Source organism: Myotis daubentonii, chromosome 18, assembly GCF_963259705.1.
Source record: "Myotis daubentonii chromosome 18, mMyoDau2.1, whole genome shotgun sequence".
In the NCBI taxonomy this organism is placed as follows: Eukaryota; Metazoa; Chordata; class Mammalia; order Chiroptera; family Vespertilionidae; genus Myotis; species Myotis daubentonii.
The window spans coordinates 24,840,771-24,857,245 of NC_081857.1; the positions used below are offsets into that span (position 1 = coordinate 24,840,771).

Below are 16,475 nucleotides of genomic sequence, written 5' to 3' on the forward strand. Positions count from 1 at the left end.
CAAGTCGGAAGTTGACTAGAGAGACGGCTGCTTCCGTCCCCTCTAGGACAGCGGAACAACTAGGCAGCCATCTTGTTTGAGGCTAACCTGTGAGCCTCTGCGAGAAATGGACACAAAAGGGAAAAGGGGCAGTCTATTTATGTTGTTAAAACGGGAGAGAACGAGAAGTTAACTATGGAGAACGCTGGAGAGAACAGTGATTTTCACTGGGTTCTGGCACCAGCGACATGGTTGTGTCATCAGGGACCAAGTGGGGCTGCGTTGGGCACGTGACGGCGCGACTGGGGTTAAGGCTACTATACCAGGCGCCACACACTATAACCTTAAACACGCGCTCTCCTGTCCCTGTGGTTTGCGGAAGCACTTCCGGGGTGCCCGCGCCCCCGCCACTGACCATTCTGCAAGTCTCCAGTTCTCACCGGGTGTGGATTTTGGGACTGTATTCGGCTCTGCTGGCTCCAGACTCTCAGTAAAAGCCCCTAACAGCGGTTCTCAACCTGTGGGTCGCGACCCCTTTGGGGGTCGAACGACCCTTTCACAGGAGTCACCTAAGACCATCGGAAAACATATATAATTACATTACGATTCATAACAGCAAAATTACAGTTAAGAAGTAGCAACGAAAATTTTATGGTTGGGGGTCACCACAACATGAACTGTACCAAAGGGCCGTGGCATTCGGAAGGTTGAGAACCACTGCAAGAAACCAACCCACTTGTCAGGTGTTTCAGCCTCTGACAGCCTCAAAACGGCTGCAGCGTGAACACTAACCCCTGAGAAGTCCCTGCCCGCAGTCACTAAGCTTAACTATCGCCGGAGGGAGTGATTAGAATCAGAAGAAAAAAGCTTTTAGAAAGATGCAGGTTGATCCTTATCCTAGCTAACAAACGGGAGTACAATTCAAAAGCAAATGCATGAATTTCACAAACGTGAAATGAAGTCTAAAAACAACAAAACTAGCCTAAGGGGTTATAAAAATCAGGATGGTCTTACATACATAGCCCATGGACAGGGACAATAAATAGTGTGAAGGGTTGGGCAGGGGCAGGGGGAGGAGCCAAGAGGAGGTTGGGTGAGGGACAGCTGTAATACTGTCTGTCAACAATAAGTCTTTTGCCCCAATGCCTCTTCCGGGCCCGTTCGGCGTTTGGTATCTATAATACAATAAAATAAGTCCCTATTTCCTTTTAATTAATTGTCTTATTATTAAGCTAGCTTTTTAAAATTTTATTTTCTTGTTTAAAGTATTACAAATAGTAGTACATATGTCTCCTTTTTCCCCCCATTGACCTTCTCCGGCCTCCCCTACCCTCACACATGCCCTCTCTTCCCGCCCCCCCCCCCTTGTGTCCATTGGTTGTGCTTATATGCATGCATACAAGTCCCTCCATTGATCTCTTACCCCTCCCCAAACACTCCCCAGCCTTCCCGCTGTAATTTGACGGTCTGTTTGATGCTTCTCTGCCTCTGTATCTATCTTTTTGTTCATTAGGTTCTAATGTTCTTTATTATCCATAAATGAGATCATGTGATATTTATCTTTCTCTGACTGGCTTATTTCTCTTAGCATAATGCTCTCCAGTTCCACCCATGCTGCTGCAAATGGTAAGAATTCCTTCTTTTTTTATAGCAGCGTAGTAATCCATTTTGTACATGTACCTTATTATTAAGCTAGCTTGAGGGTTTCTGTTACTTGCAACTAAGGAATCTCTAGGACAGTGATTCTCAACCTTCTGGCCCTTTAAACACAGTTCCTCATGTTGTGACCCAACCATAAAATTATTTTCGTTGCTACTTCGTAACTCTCATGTTGCTACTATTATGAATCATAATGTAAATATCTGATATTCAGGATGGTCTTAGGCGACCCCTGTGAAAGGGTCGTTCGACCGCCAAAGGAATCTCGACCCACAGGTTGAGAACCGCTGCTCTAGGAAAACAGGGCCCTTGGCAGTTCTGCAGGTAGAGCCTGGAACAAGCGCCTGTGTGTTTTTTCTTCCTAAGCAGACTGGAGTCCAGTGTCAAATAAGAAGTGCTACATAAACACTGGGTTCTGCTGATTTAGAATAAAATCAACTAGAAGAAAACAGAAAAGACAGATATGGACTCGGAAACAAATGTTTATTACTGCTTAATGGGGCCAAAGGGGCAACACAAAGCATTGAAAACATCACTGGCTCACAAAAACAGTCACCTGTGGTTACCTTCGGGGTTGCATTTGTTTATTTCACAAGGCTCCATTCACACATGAAAACAAGCTACTAATCCAGTTCAAGTTCATAACAATTATAAAAGTAAACATTTTGGGGACAATGTACAATAAATTGCACTTTTCTTAACAAGCATTACATTTACATTTGTGGAGTGTACTATGCATAATACATGGAATTATGGAAACATCTAATTGGTCAGTGTTTACAGAGGAGAGAGGCTGCCCACTAAATATTTCTTTTGTCGTCAATTAGCACTGCCGGGGCTAATCAACTCCTTTATCCCAGAACCTGTTTCCATTAGAGAAACCACGGACAAAAATCATACTCTTCCTGAAAATAGACGTTAGAGAATTTCTACTACCTCCTCAGCAAGGGAAAGGTAGGAGTTGAAAGAAAGAAAGTCGGGCTGACTGAGAAACTCGTTTCTTTCATTTGAATTAAGGATCCATATATTATGCAAAATACCAAAAATAGAGAAACTGATGTGAAAGGCTATTGGGACATCTTGGATTCTGGGACCATCTCCAGCTTTATTCTTGTGCTTTCCTGACACCAGAGTCTTGATGCATTTATGTCCTTATAACTCAGTTTCCTATATTTTATTCCATATATAATATATACTTATGTTACAGTGGAAAAGATTTTACATGTTAACTTACTGCCAATGAAAACAAAAGGAACTTAAAATGTTCATTTTCTACTCAGTGATTCTTTTTTCTTAAGTTTTTCAGAATACCATTGAAGGTAAACCTGGGATGGAGGTGGGGAGAATGGGACGTGTTGATGAAGATGTTTGTACAGCAGGTAACAAATTCATTTGGAGATAAGCTGGACATGTCATCTTTTAGATGGAAGCTGAGAAGGGGACTCCTGACTGCTGACTGAGTCACTCCCTACTTGTAAACATCCAGTGTCTCATTACAACTCAAGATCATCTCTGCTTGAGGTGCAGCCCCCACTAAAGTATTCATTTTGGTAGCTTTTGAAAGACAAGGAATTCCTAAGGTAAAGGGCTTTGCCTTTATTGTACAGAAGCCACTATGAGAGAGGATGTTTTGGAGCAGTTCTAGTTCAGTGTGACCATGAGCCTGGCAACTCCAACTCGAGGCAAGAGCTTTATAGCCGGTAGCGAACAGGCCATTGAACCGTTACCTGCCCTTCTGTATTCGGTCACCATGTATGTATTCAGGTGCATGGTACCTGGGTAGACAAGAGTTAGGGACACTCTATAAAATTTTACACACACAAATCTAACTGTTCAAATCAAACAATTGTTTGTCCATTCTCTCATTTATAACGGAAGCAAGAGAATCAGAGCTTTTGTAAGTATTGTTTTTAAAAGTTATATAATAGAATCATCTTATTAAGTGTTCTTTTCAAGAGAGATAAAACAAACAAGGTATTTAATTTTTTTGAAACTCCTTTGTCCCTTAAAGGGATCCTGAATTCAGACACCCACCTTAGCAGAATAGTTAGTAGAGTGATTTCAGCTAAAAAAAAAAAAAAGAAAGAAAGAAAAGAGTCCCTTACGTCAGTTACATGTGATTCTCAGCTGCAGCACCTAATCAACCCTTTTAAGGATTCCTCACCTCTTGTGCCCTAAACTGTGTATTCTCTTGTTTTATTCACTTTGGCTTGGAAATGAGGCCACTAGTTATTAACTGGAAAGTATTTAAGAAAATGGAGTAGGGGGTTGAGAAAAATAAATAATATATAGTATAAAAGAATGAAAAAGTTGAAGAAATGAAACAAGATAAATACGATTAAATATCCCAACATCAGTACAAAGGTTGCTTTTCTATTTTACTATGAAAGTTTAAGAAAGTCAATGAAGAAGAAACTGCCAACTTAATAGCCAAGAGGGGAATACAGGTATTAGCTGTATGTTGATATAGGCCATAGGCCTGTATGGTATTCCTATCAGAGTTTCTAAAATGCTCTCATATACAAAACATTAGGTGACAGAGTTTGGTTTTTTTGCATTTAATTATATGTAACTAAATATAATCAAATTGTGCCATGGCTCAGAATGTGGGTAGCTAGCAAACATATGCACTGCAAAATTCATCTTGGTTTTTTTCAGCTTTAAAATACATGTTAAATAAGGTTTTCAAGATAAAAAAGCTACTGAATTGAATAATCAAGTTGAAGTTTATTCCCTTCATTTATTTTGCAGAATTTAATGAAAAGAGAAATAATCACTTTTCAGAATGTTGCAAATGTTAGATTCTAGAGGAATGTTTTAGATAATGTGTTCTAGAAAAGATGAAAAACACACTCTAATATCTGAAAATTTCCTGTATATTTGGGCTAATCTCTTTCTAAAGGAATCAAGAGAAGAGTAGCAATTCTCAAATATACTTCAAAACAAGTGAAATTAAAACTAGCAGTTAATCCTAGGATGCATGAGTTTTAAACAAAAGACAGTGAAGGACATGTGGTTTGAGATAATGCTGTTATATTGTTTGAATAATCATATCATATACCGTATTTTGAATTTTCTTTCTTTCTATCTTTACTATTGCTACTGACCCAAAGGCATTGCAGTGAAAAAGTTTAGACTTATGGTGCCAAAACATACTCAAGTATGATATGGAACCGGAAAAGAAAAAAATCTGTAGATTACCATTACAATCTTTAAAAAAGAAAATGCAAAAGATTGATTTAGTAAACATTTGGAATGTATATACCTGGTGATTTTATTTAAAGAAAAAAATGAAATTTGACCAGGTTTACAGGTAAGGACTGGACCTAGAATAATTCTATTTCTCCCTCAACTACTATTTAAGGAAAATTATGCAATTTAGTCATTCTGTGGAATGTGCCAATTTTTGCAAGTTAAAAAAGCTCTGTATAGTAGATCTATAAGATTCACAAAACAGAAAAGAACGTCTTTAATTTAGCTGGCCATTTGATAAGGCAACTTGTACAAGGCTTCTTGGTATCAAAGCATAAAGTATCAATAAAGCTAACAAATTATACTAAATGATTTACAGAAACAAGTACCAGTATGCAATTCTCTAGCCATTATATTTTACAAAAATAAAAAATAAAAATAAGAAGATTAGGTTTTCTAAACCACCATGTAGGGAATGTTAAAGTCAACATAGACACTGGAATGCTGGCTTATTTTAATTTTTGGTAAAAGGAAATGAATATAACGATGAAAGATGTCAGGACCCAAAAAGAAATGCTGTAAGAAAGTATTATTTCATAAGTGTAACAAGCCTATAAACACTGATGAAGGGACTTCATTTTTTAGAGTTTAATGACCATTTTAGAGGGAAGCAAATTGTAGTGTGTGCTCCTGGTCAAGATGGCTGTTATTTGATCTTTATCTCCAGGAGTGTGTTAATTTTAATTGCACCATATGGCACACATGAGAATCACTCTGGCGATACAGAGGTTAAGATCCTTTGCAAAGAATATGTTCAACAAGGAAACCAACGATGAGTGTCAGTAAATGTTACTGTACATACCTAACCGTAGTTGGGTTGGTGGAAAAGGCCAAATGCCGCCAAAAAAGCTTAGGAAATGGTAAAATTTGTTTTGCCCTTACCAAAGGATTTCCTGTGAGGACTATTGATATATACATGTTACATAAAATAGAAAAAATATTCCCATCAACTTTTAAACAATAGTTTTCTTTACCTTTCCATGAGATAAGCATTTCTATAAAGGTTTCATATTCAATCAAAAATGTTACAAATGCATTTGCAGCCTCATCTAGGAGTACCAAGGGCACATTTTTGGGGAGCTATACAAATCAAGAAAAGCTGCCTAAGATTAAACTAAGATGATGTGAAGCTGACCTCCATTTCCCCATCTCATAACTTTAACAAAGTTACAGTATATTAGTGTTTCCTTAGCAAGCATATGTCAACATTGAATGACATTCTCTGTCCCTGTTTCTGAACACAGTGGCTAAACCTAGATCTTTCTTGGCTTCTCTGGTGAAGGTTTCCTAAGGCTACAACTCGCAATGTCCCCTTCGACTTGGCGTTTGCCAGCACTCACAACTGTGCTCATATTTAGGACCTTGCAATTCCTGTGTGGAGTTCTTAAAAGGACCTGTTAGAACAACAGGGCCAAAGTGATTTATTTCTTCCTGTGTTTATCGAAATCTCAGTTCCTTTTCTCTAGTGTGACTTCTCAACAGCCTAACTTATCCTATGGTTCTTGGCACTTCGTTTCCAGATGCACCCAACATAAAATGAAATAAACTAACTTGCTTCAGGGACTGTTCAATCCCAGGTCTGACCTTCCCTCCGACAGGTCACCGCTCTCCAGGACATCGCTTTCAGGAGGAAGCCTGACAGTGGTCCTGACCAGCCCACAGTGTGCTTTACCTGAAGAAATGCTGAAAAGTTAAGAGTTTTAGGTTTCAATTTCTTTTTGTGTGGCAAGTATCGTCTTATCACTTCAACCTTGGAATAAAGGACATCTCCATTCTTATGTAAGATAAAAAACAATATCAACAGTTAGTTCTGAATAAAAAGCATTTAGTTCTGAATTACTGATTTCCAACTAAATAGCAGGCATGTAAAATAATGGGTAATACTAGGATGGATCTGAACATGGCCTTCCAAGAAGAAGCGCGAAAACAGGGATTCAACATAAATCAGGTCAGTTTCAATAACATCCCTTTGAAAGTGGCAAACGAGAATGAGTGAGAGCCACTGAAAGAGCGGGCTTGCTTCCCGGCCTCCTTTACTTTCTTTCTTCAAAGGGGCACCTGGGAGAGTCCTCGGGGTCTCCGTCGCTTTGATCGTTGTGCTCCTGTGCTGGGCTGAGGCAGGAACTATGTGCTCTCTCTGGGTGGCTGGGTGCTCTGTGGCGGCTGCAGGGGCTGGGTGCCCGTGGCCGTTTTGATCGAGTTCAGGGTTTTGCTAAACCAAGAGTTTTTTGCAGCTTGGATTTCATTCATAAGGGCCCCTCTCTGATGTTCAAGTTCCTAATTAAAATAGAAACAAAATCATCTGCGTTTTACAAATGTTTTCTCTCTGCCAAAAAATCCAGTACAGCTTCTCGGCATCCCCAGGTCTATAGAGTCATAGTTTTCCTCCCAGAAAACAGGAGAAATTTAACTGGCTTCTTGATGCAAAAATAAATAAATAAATAAAAGTTTACAGCTAGAAGAGGTATCACTAAAAACCAGAATCTGTGCCTTCTCTGAACAATTAAATGAAACCTCACGTTATCTTTTTATTCCCCCTGCAATTTAGGTTACAACCTGATAGAACCTGTTTCAAACCACAAATAAACATAAACATATGGATGGGTTGAATTTTTGCTGATAGAGTCAAGCATAAGTGAGTTCTAGTTCCAAACACACGGCCTTTGCCCTGAGAACATACAAGGTCCAGCAGAGACAGCTAAGGACATCAGTGTGTGTGGGTTGGAGCCATGGCAGGACATGGTGGGTATGATTCACTGTTAAAGAGGGAATGGGGGACAGTCCATCAGAAGCCAGGACCACTTTTAATTATGTTATCCTTTGATATGGAAAGAGATTATGGAGAAAGGAATTTGGCCAAATCAGGTAATGATGAAAAGAAGCTAAAAAAAAAAAAAAAAAGGATGTTCAACCATCAGGGGAAGAATAAACAGAGGAGGTTTGGCCTTTCATTTTTCAAAGTGACCAAGTTCAATGAGAAAGGATCTTGGCAAAAAATTGCAGGGATAACTAAAAAAGCGTATGCTTAAGTTCTCACAAGATATAATTTTAATTATTAACATTCATTTAAATCTATGTGTTTATGTCAGTGTTTAAAAATAATGACAAACACCTGACTATGCAGGACACATTCTTGGGCAGAAAAATGTATTTATCATAACTCTTATGATTCTGAGCTAAATATGTATATTCTAAAGTCCTAAAATATCCCAAACCTTTTATCGAGTCACCAACCTGGATTTTACACTTGGCCTCCACCAGCTGCAGTTTGGTTTGTGCCAATTCCAGCTCCATCTCCCTCAGCTGCTTCTTAAGTGAGTCCTTCTCATCATCCGATTCAATTCCCTGGTCCTCTCTGCTTATGGCTGCTGGTTTCAAAGCGCCCTCCTTGCTGAAAATGTCACTGCAGTGCTTACAGGCCATCATTTTACCCTGAAAGGAGATAACCAACGTCAAGCTGTATTCCATAGCGTAAATCACTTCCTGAAACAATATGCGGTTTGATTTTTATTTAGATGCTGTTTGTTGCCATCAAATGCAGGCCTATTTCTGAAGGTCATTATTTCCCTTATGCTACAACCAACATGGTTACAGTCAGCACAAAACCCAAGTATCCAAGACAGATGCCCCTTTTCCTCAAAGTATCTCTAGAGCAGGGGTCCTCAAACTTTTTAAACAGGGGCCAGTTCACTGTCCCTCAGACCGTTGGAGGGCCGGACTATAGTTTAAAAAAAAACTATGAACAAATTCCTATGCACACAGCGGCGGCAAAAACACCCGGCGGGCGGATAAATGTTTTCCGCGGGCCGCATGTGGCCCGCGGGCCGTAGTTTGAGGAGCCCTGCTCTAGAGAGACTGGGAACAGACAGTATTACAGCCCCTCTTTACATCTGTTGTAGAAATGTTGTACTACCATTACCCTTACTAGATGCCAAGCCCCATCCATCATGCCCTGCATGCAGTATCTCATTTAATCCTAGGGCTACAGTATGATTAGGTACTATTTTCACCCCCTTTTTATAAATGAAGAAACTCAGCATTTAAGTAACTTGCTTAGAGTCGACTGAAGTCATTATGACTAACCTAAATCTACCCTTGCAGCCAATAAAGTGTAAGTCCTTTTGTTCAGCATTAAGCAAAGATGATCACTACTGTTCAAGGTAATAAAAGTAACTCTGACCTGGACTGCCAATGACAGCATAACCACCACCAGGCAACAGCAACTCTCTTTGAGAAAGGAGTGCTGCTATTTGCTTAAAATATCTCCAAAAGTAGTTTAGAGAGAAAAGATATCACATAATCTTTCTATTTCAGCGTCCTACTGTTACAGCAAGCTCAATGTCCATAACCCTAACTTCTCTCTCTCTTCTCACACATGCAGCAGCTCTCCCCGCTTCTGTGTCCTTGTGCGCATTGCCACCATTGAGACCTGAAGACTTGGGTGTCTTTTCATTAATTTCTCCTTCCATTTCCAGCTGCTCATTAAATTCTTCCTCTGACATGACCAAGCTCTCCCTATCCCAGGCCTGAATCCCTAAAATCACTTTCTCAGCCCTCACTGGTTTCTTTCTTACACCATCCATACTGTGCTCTTCTGATTCCTGCCTGATTAATGTTCATTAGAGACTTAAAAGATATCTGATAGCTCTCCCAAGAACCCTGTGCTGGCTCAGACAGGCACACAGCAAGTATTTGGTATATGTTTATTGTTGACCAACTATTTGTTGATTAAATAAAATGTTAAAGTGGTGGCTTTGATCTGGGTTTACCAAGCTGGGTAAGCAGTGTCATTAGGCTAAACCTTATAAAGGAAGCGATTAATCTCACAAGAGGGAGGAGGACATTCCAACAGAGAGGAGACTGAGAGCAGCCTCAGAGAACTGCTGGGAGCGAGACGCTCAAGCAGAGGGGAAGTGATGCGCTAGTAAGAGGTACTCAGTGAGAAGAGTTCTCCACGGCCACGTTGTAAAAGTCCTGAAACAGAATGCTCATGAATCCTCGTTTTATCCTGAAGAAAATCCATTCATTCACTTCACTAAATCCTGTGCTCCATGTTGGAGTAGAGCAATTAGCCTCATGGAGCAGACATGCTGACGTGTGGGAGAGACCACAGATTCCCACCCACGTCCATCTCCTCCCTTAGTAACAGAAACCTGATGTTATTTGGGCAGGAAAATGCCCAGTTAAAAAGTGCCATTTTCTAGACTCGCTTGAAATTAGGTGTAGCCATGAGATTAAGTTCTGATATGTATGGCTACGTAGAGAAACTCATCCAATTGGAGGTAGGCCATTGTATCCTTGCATCTTCTTTGTCCTAAAATTCCACCATGGAATGTGGGTGTGATGGTGGAAACTCCAATTGACAGATTTGACTTTTAGGTGACCTTGAGGATGGAAGCCCATGCTGAGGATATGGGTCACTAAAGTTTGGACACTGGTAAAACCAAGGATCTTTTTAGTCCTAGACTTCTACATGAGATAACCAGCATCTTCTGTGTTTAAACCAATGTTATTTTGGGGTTTTTTTTTTACGTGTGGCCTACCTAATTCTAAATGGATACATAGGGTGATTAGTAAAGTTTATATTTGGGAATGATCACTCTGATTACAGTGTAGAGAATTAACTGGAGACAGGATGGTGATAGAGGAATGGTGTTAGGGGATGGTGTTACAGGAGGATCAAAAAATCAGAAGCTATCATCACATCATGCCAAATAAGAGCTGAAGAAGTAGGACTGGAAAGAGAGGAGATAGTGTGGTGTAATGGCTAAGTGTATGGGTTGTAGAGTCTGACTCCCTAGGTTCAAATCCTAGCACGACCACTTATCAGCTTTGTGATCTCGAGAAATGAATTCCCTGTTTTAGAAACCATCATCAATAAAAAGAAGAGAATAAATTGGTAAGGAGAAGAGTACAGTGTCTATCTTCTAAGGTAGTTGAGAGGGTTGGATGGGATAATAATTACGCAGCCCCATAAGTGTTGGTTGTTATTCTTGATTCTGGCTAAAACAAGTTCAAATGCCTCTTTCTGAATGTCATGCCTTCCATTAGGTAACCCCATCTGTTAGCCAATAATCTCCTCCATTCTTAATGCATACTCTAATCACATCAGTTTCCTTAATGAAATACTGAAATGCTCATTCCTATTTCTAGGTCTTCAACTCACACTGTTTCTTCCAGATGTCCTGTTTTAAATCTTTCTAACTGAATTCTACCCATCCTGCTTTAGTCCAACCAGACCTGAAGTCATCTTTGGTCTACAGTTCTTATGATTTTGCTTTCTCTACAACTGATTGTCAGTGTCATCCAACTCAGCACCTGTTTACATGCTTTTGAATTATTTCCTCAATGTTTCACATATATCTGTATAATTTGTTCCTTTAGGAAAATTCTGAGCTCATTGTCAGGTATAATTTATGTTAAAAAAAAAAAAAAGAAATCTAATAGCAGTGCACATAGAAGATGCTCAATAAAACCTTTGTAGAGTGATTAATATAAATCCTTGTTTATTTTTATTTCCACAAAGATTTTAGTTCAGGATAGTTAATCCTTTTTGACCAAGACACTTTGTCAACTGAGTCTTGGTCCTTGTTTCTACAAGGTACAAAGAATGATAAAAGCTAAGTGGGGGGTGGGAGGGGTAAAAGAAGAGCAGAAAGGGAAGATTATGAACCCCAAATTTAGCAGGTTTGGGGAGGGAGATCACTAACTCTATACTCACTAATAATCTCAGACTGGTGTTTTATAACATGAAATAAGAAAAATACACTTTTAGAATACAAAGTCAGAATAAAGTTCATATTTTCATTTCTCATGTCTCAGATTTTTAGGTTATAACTTATTAAAATGTGCATTTATTGTGTGCTAAATACTAAGCTAAGCACTTTATATACATTATCTTATTTACTCTTCAAAATGACCTTATGAGGCAGTACTGTTCTCTCTTTTACAAAATAATAAAGTTTAGAGAGGTTAAATAACTTGCCCAAGTTGTTAAACTATATGCTGAAGTCCCTAGAATGCATAGAAATTACCGGTATTAAACCTGAATATATTCAAATAGAATTACATCAGGTTTCTAGAGCACTGGTCCCAACATTACTTCTTAAGAATACCAATCCATTTATTTGGTTTACTGTTGTTTCTACAGAATAAGCAACTCCTTTTTTCAAAAATAATCAATACCACTAGGGGGCAGCATATAAATAAATGCCACAAGTTTTCTTTAAAAACAAACATCTAAAAAATTGCTGTTTGAAGCCAACATGTGTTTTCCAGTCAAGTTCCAGGTTACCCACGCCGTTCACTGTCCAAGAGAGCGATGGGATGAAGCTGCGGGTCAGACCCTGAAGCACTGCATCAGCTCAGGCACAGCTGGGATGCAGCTGCTGAGGGTTCCCAGGTTTCCACCACCCGAGAAAGCTCGGGCCTCCTGTCACGATGCTGAAACCCACTACCTGCCTCTGACAGCCCATAAGACTTATGGGGACATAACTCTCTGCTGTTGGGAGGAGGATTACACTCCAGTCAGAAGAGAGACACTATTCTCCATGATTCCTCAGTCTTCTACAACAAGGGGGCTGCGGGGGGGGGGGGGGGGGGTTAGGGGGGGATGTAGAAGCCATCCTGCCTGTGGGGCAGCTTCACATACTGGGATGGATCCTCCTATCAGGCACTCCCTTGGGGCTGTGAATGTGGAAGAAATTCTATCATTGAACTACTCCACTCTCCTCACCTTCACTACCTCCAGCTCCTCCTTGCTGGCTGCTTGCTGCTTCTCCAGTCTGGTGCTCAACTGGGAACAGATCTAAAGGAAAGAAAAAAAAGAGTCTCCATACTGGACAATAGAATGATTCTTACAGCGCGTGCACATAACTTTATCAACTCCTGTGTTATCACATCTCTGCTGCTGGAAGAAATTGTGCAGATGTGGTCATTTCTGCAGTGAGCAGCTGAAGGCCTGGGAGTGTCCCTGTGTGGAGCACTATCTTAATGACTAGAAGGAAACACATGAGGAAGATCTGAGTTCTTTCCGTCTCTAGCCTCAGGACTGTTCCAGTGAATTCCTGTCCTGCTTCTGGAATCGCTCTATAGAATCTCTGCTGAGTACCTACTTTGTGCAAGATACTATTTATGCTGGGAACTGGATGAAACGCAGTTTGAACCAGAAATGTCCCCTTTCTACAGCCATGGAAAGATTCTCTGTTTTCAATGACAAAAGTTTCCTTAAGAAGTGGCAGAGTGAATAAAATTTTTTAAAAAGGTTAAATGACCAGAAAATAATAAAGACTAAAATCTCATCAAGTGGTTTGGCAACACAGCATAAAACGTAAAGCCTGGGAGTCCAGTTCTACTACCTTCTAGTGTTATGTCCTTGGGAAATTCATAAGCTCTCGAAGCTTCAGTTTCCTCCTGGCCAGAAAGTGTTGTGCTATGAAAATCAGTGGAAAATATGTACTCATAGAGTTTAGTATAGCACCTGGCTGATAAGTGCTCATTAAATAAAATCTCATTATTACTGATTTTGAAATAAGGTACTAACAAGTACTATAACAGGTAGAAATAAATGCTTTAAAGCCAAAAAAGAAAAGTTGCTTTAAAAAAACACTGAAAGTTCAACTCTTATGGAACTTGAGTGAAATTTGAATCTTTAATTTTTTGAGTAATGAAATAAAAGAATTAGGGGATGTCAAATTTTCAAGTGCAATTTGGACTGGCAACATAAAAGGTTATCTCTATTATCAAAACAGGCACTAAAAAGAAACCCCATTTTCCTCAAAAACAGTCCTAGAGGCCAGGGCCTGCTTGTGGAGTTCAGTCTCAAATTCTCCAGGTCCACGCCTGGAGATAATAGGTCTGCATTAGTCAACATTAAAGAGAAAAAAATCATCCTAGTAATTTTAAGCCATATACCCTTTTAAATAAACCAAAACATTCTAAAATATAGCCAATGATAACCAATTCCAACTATAGAATGCATGTGATCATGTTGTATGTCCTAATTATCTTCAAACAGATGGGCCTGTTGCCTTTTACATGACTTGAAGTACTTGCCAGATAATATTCAAGAACAGTCCCAAGGACTGCTATTTGCAGAGTGTGGCATATGGCCTAGCATGGTGACAAAAACTGCATCTGCAGTGATGGCGGGTTCCACAGCACATGCCTTTAATGCTCCTTGTACTGGTTAATGTCTAACCATGCCCTCTCCCACTTACCCAAATTCAAAATCTCATGATCACTTCAATGTTTTCCCTCGTTCTAGCAAAACATGGCTATCTTTTTGTGGCTCGCTCTCCTCCGCTTCCGTCACTACTGATTTTAGTCAGGGTCCCATTTTTTCCTCACCTGGACTCCATGCTTTGCCACATTCCTGCTCAGGTGTTCCTACTACAAACAATTAAGTCCAAACACCTCAGCTATCCCTGAAGACCTTCCTTGAACTGGGCCCCCTCTCACCTATGCTTTTCTTCTGTATTTGATACTCTTCCCAAACGAAACTATTTCTGTCCACTAATCTACCTCCGTGCCTTTGCACGTGCTGTTTCCCCATGGCCCTCCTCTCCGCTCCCTCTCCACACACCCACATCTCACCCGGCCGCTGAGGCACAACTCACATCAGCTCTTCTCCAGGAAGGGTTCCCTACTTCCCAAATGCAATAAGTTCCCCTTCCTCTTATTTATACACAGATATTGTCTCCCTTTACAAGGCCACATAGCCAAGTGGGAAAATGAGTTCCCACATTCTATACTGTGACAGCAAAGGACACACTGATCCCCTAGCTACTGCCACTCGATACAACCACTAAACTTTAGTCCTTGGCAAAGAGGCAAATGTCGCTAGTGTGTTCTATAGGAAATTAGCTTCTAAGTAGGGCAGAGACGGGATCCCCGTGGTAATAATGAGGTTTCTTGTTCCTCTAAATCTATCAAACATTGTGAACAAACAACAGATTGTTTTGCTCAAATAAACCTCCATGTTATCAGCAAGCATGTCCAACCACTGCCAGTTTCAGAGGAGAAAATAAGCCAACAAATGTAATGAATGCAGTGCAGTCATTGTTCTGGAAACTCTAAAAACAAAATATATTTCCCTGAAGAACAACAATTACTTTCATAGCAACAAAAACCACAGTGGTACTTTACCTGTTTGTACTCAGCAATGATAGCTGTAGTCTTCTTTATTTCATATTCTGCCTTCTCTAGCTGTCTCCTGAAGACTTCTTTTAGCTAGAAAGAGTGAGGATGAAAAACATCAAGACTCAGTCACAATCTTTAAATAATTCCCACAAACATCTAGATTCAGGTCTGCCTAAACCAGAGCCAATGGCAAGATAAACACTATAACTATATACATTTTCCTCATTAAAGCTATAACCATCTTAAATTTTCCTCATTAAAGCTGCTTATGCTTACTACTTACTTTACAAATATACTAGGGGCCTGGTGCACGAATTTGTGCATGGGTGGGGTCCCTTGGCCTGGCTGGGGATCAGGGCCAATCGGGTGCCTCACCCAGTCCCCATCTGACTGATTGGGGCTGGGAGGTTGGCCAACCAGGGGGAGGGACTGAGGGAGGTTGGCTGGCTGCAGGAGGTTAGCTGTGGGAGCGCACTGACCACCAGGGGGCAGCTCCTGTGTTGAGCGCTGTCTGGTTGTAACAGTCGCTTAGGCTTTTATATATGTAGATTGTTAATTGTCGATTCAGAAGCTACATTTATCCTTATGAGAGTCTAAAACAAATCCTCAAGGCCACATTGCCTGCACCCTTGATGCTATATGATCAATTACTGAAAAAACATTTTAAGCCCTCCTCTTCATATCCCCAACCGTCACTGCTGTCAGCTCTCTGAAGGCAGGAACAAGGGAATTTGGGAGTGGAGTCAGAAAAGATGGAGAAAGATGAGAGCCCTGGAGGCCAGGAGATTCAGGGACTAAAGAAACAGTGACTTAAGAAGGAGCTAAGGTGATGCATAGAGGAGGTGCTTGTTACAGTCAAAGAAATACTGAATTATGAATGCTAAACTTAAACCAGCTATTTTCGTAGTCTGGCAGCTCTAGAATTCTAGGTATAGGGGAAGGTAAAGATGATGAAAAGGCTCAGGTACCACCAGGCTCAGGTGAACTCAGGTCTTCCAAGTTGTTAACCAAACAACCAAACAAAAGCTTTGGTTATACCCCATCATTAATTGGGATGCTGTGATGTGGAATTCATCTGTTTATTCTGATCATGTATTTAATGATTAATCTGTACGTGCAATTTATTAGTGCAATTTATAATCGGGCTCATATCATTAGGTGATTTCTGAATTTCTTCATATTTGCTACAATTCTAAAAGCAATTTGTAGGTTATTCTGATTCAAACTTGGTTGTTAAATTAGTCTCTATTCTCTATCTTACAGAATGTAAGGACATAAACCATTGCTTTTCCCCCTCCTATCACAGGGCCCATGGACCTCAAGACCGACTTAGATGGCTGAGAGGTTTTGACACTAATTCTCTGAGCCATAGTTTCCACTAATAAATCTCATGAGGGTACCATAATGATTAAAACAGGGAAGAAGCATGGATTAAGTTCACTTGC

The 16,475-nt window shown here is 40.2% G+C and overlaps 1 protein-coding gene across 5 annotated transcripts in view; it reads right to left on the reverse strand.

Moving 5' to 3' along the window:
* Positions 1–2,102: 2,102 nt before the first annotated feature.
* Positions 2,103–16,475, reverse strand: part of RABGAP1L (RAB GTPase activating protein 1 like) — a 444,263-nt gene continuing 429,890 nt past the window's right edge. For all 5 annotated transcript variants that reach the window (XM_059674299.1, XM_059674298.1, XM_059674310.1 and 2 more), the window contains 4 exons: positions 15,037–15,120; positions 12,626–12,697; positions 8,125–8,322; positions 2,103–7,167 (listed from right to left, as the gene is read on the reverse strand). In XM_059674299.1, coding sequence (XP_059530282.1) covers positions 7,015–7,167; positions 8,125–8,322; positions 12,626–12,697; positions 15,037–15,120 — 507 coding nt within the window. In that variant the 3' untranslated portion in view covers positions 2,103–7,014. The remainder of the gene's footprint in view (positions 7,168–8,124; positions 8,323–12,625; positions 12,698–15,036; positions 15,121–16,475) is intronic.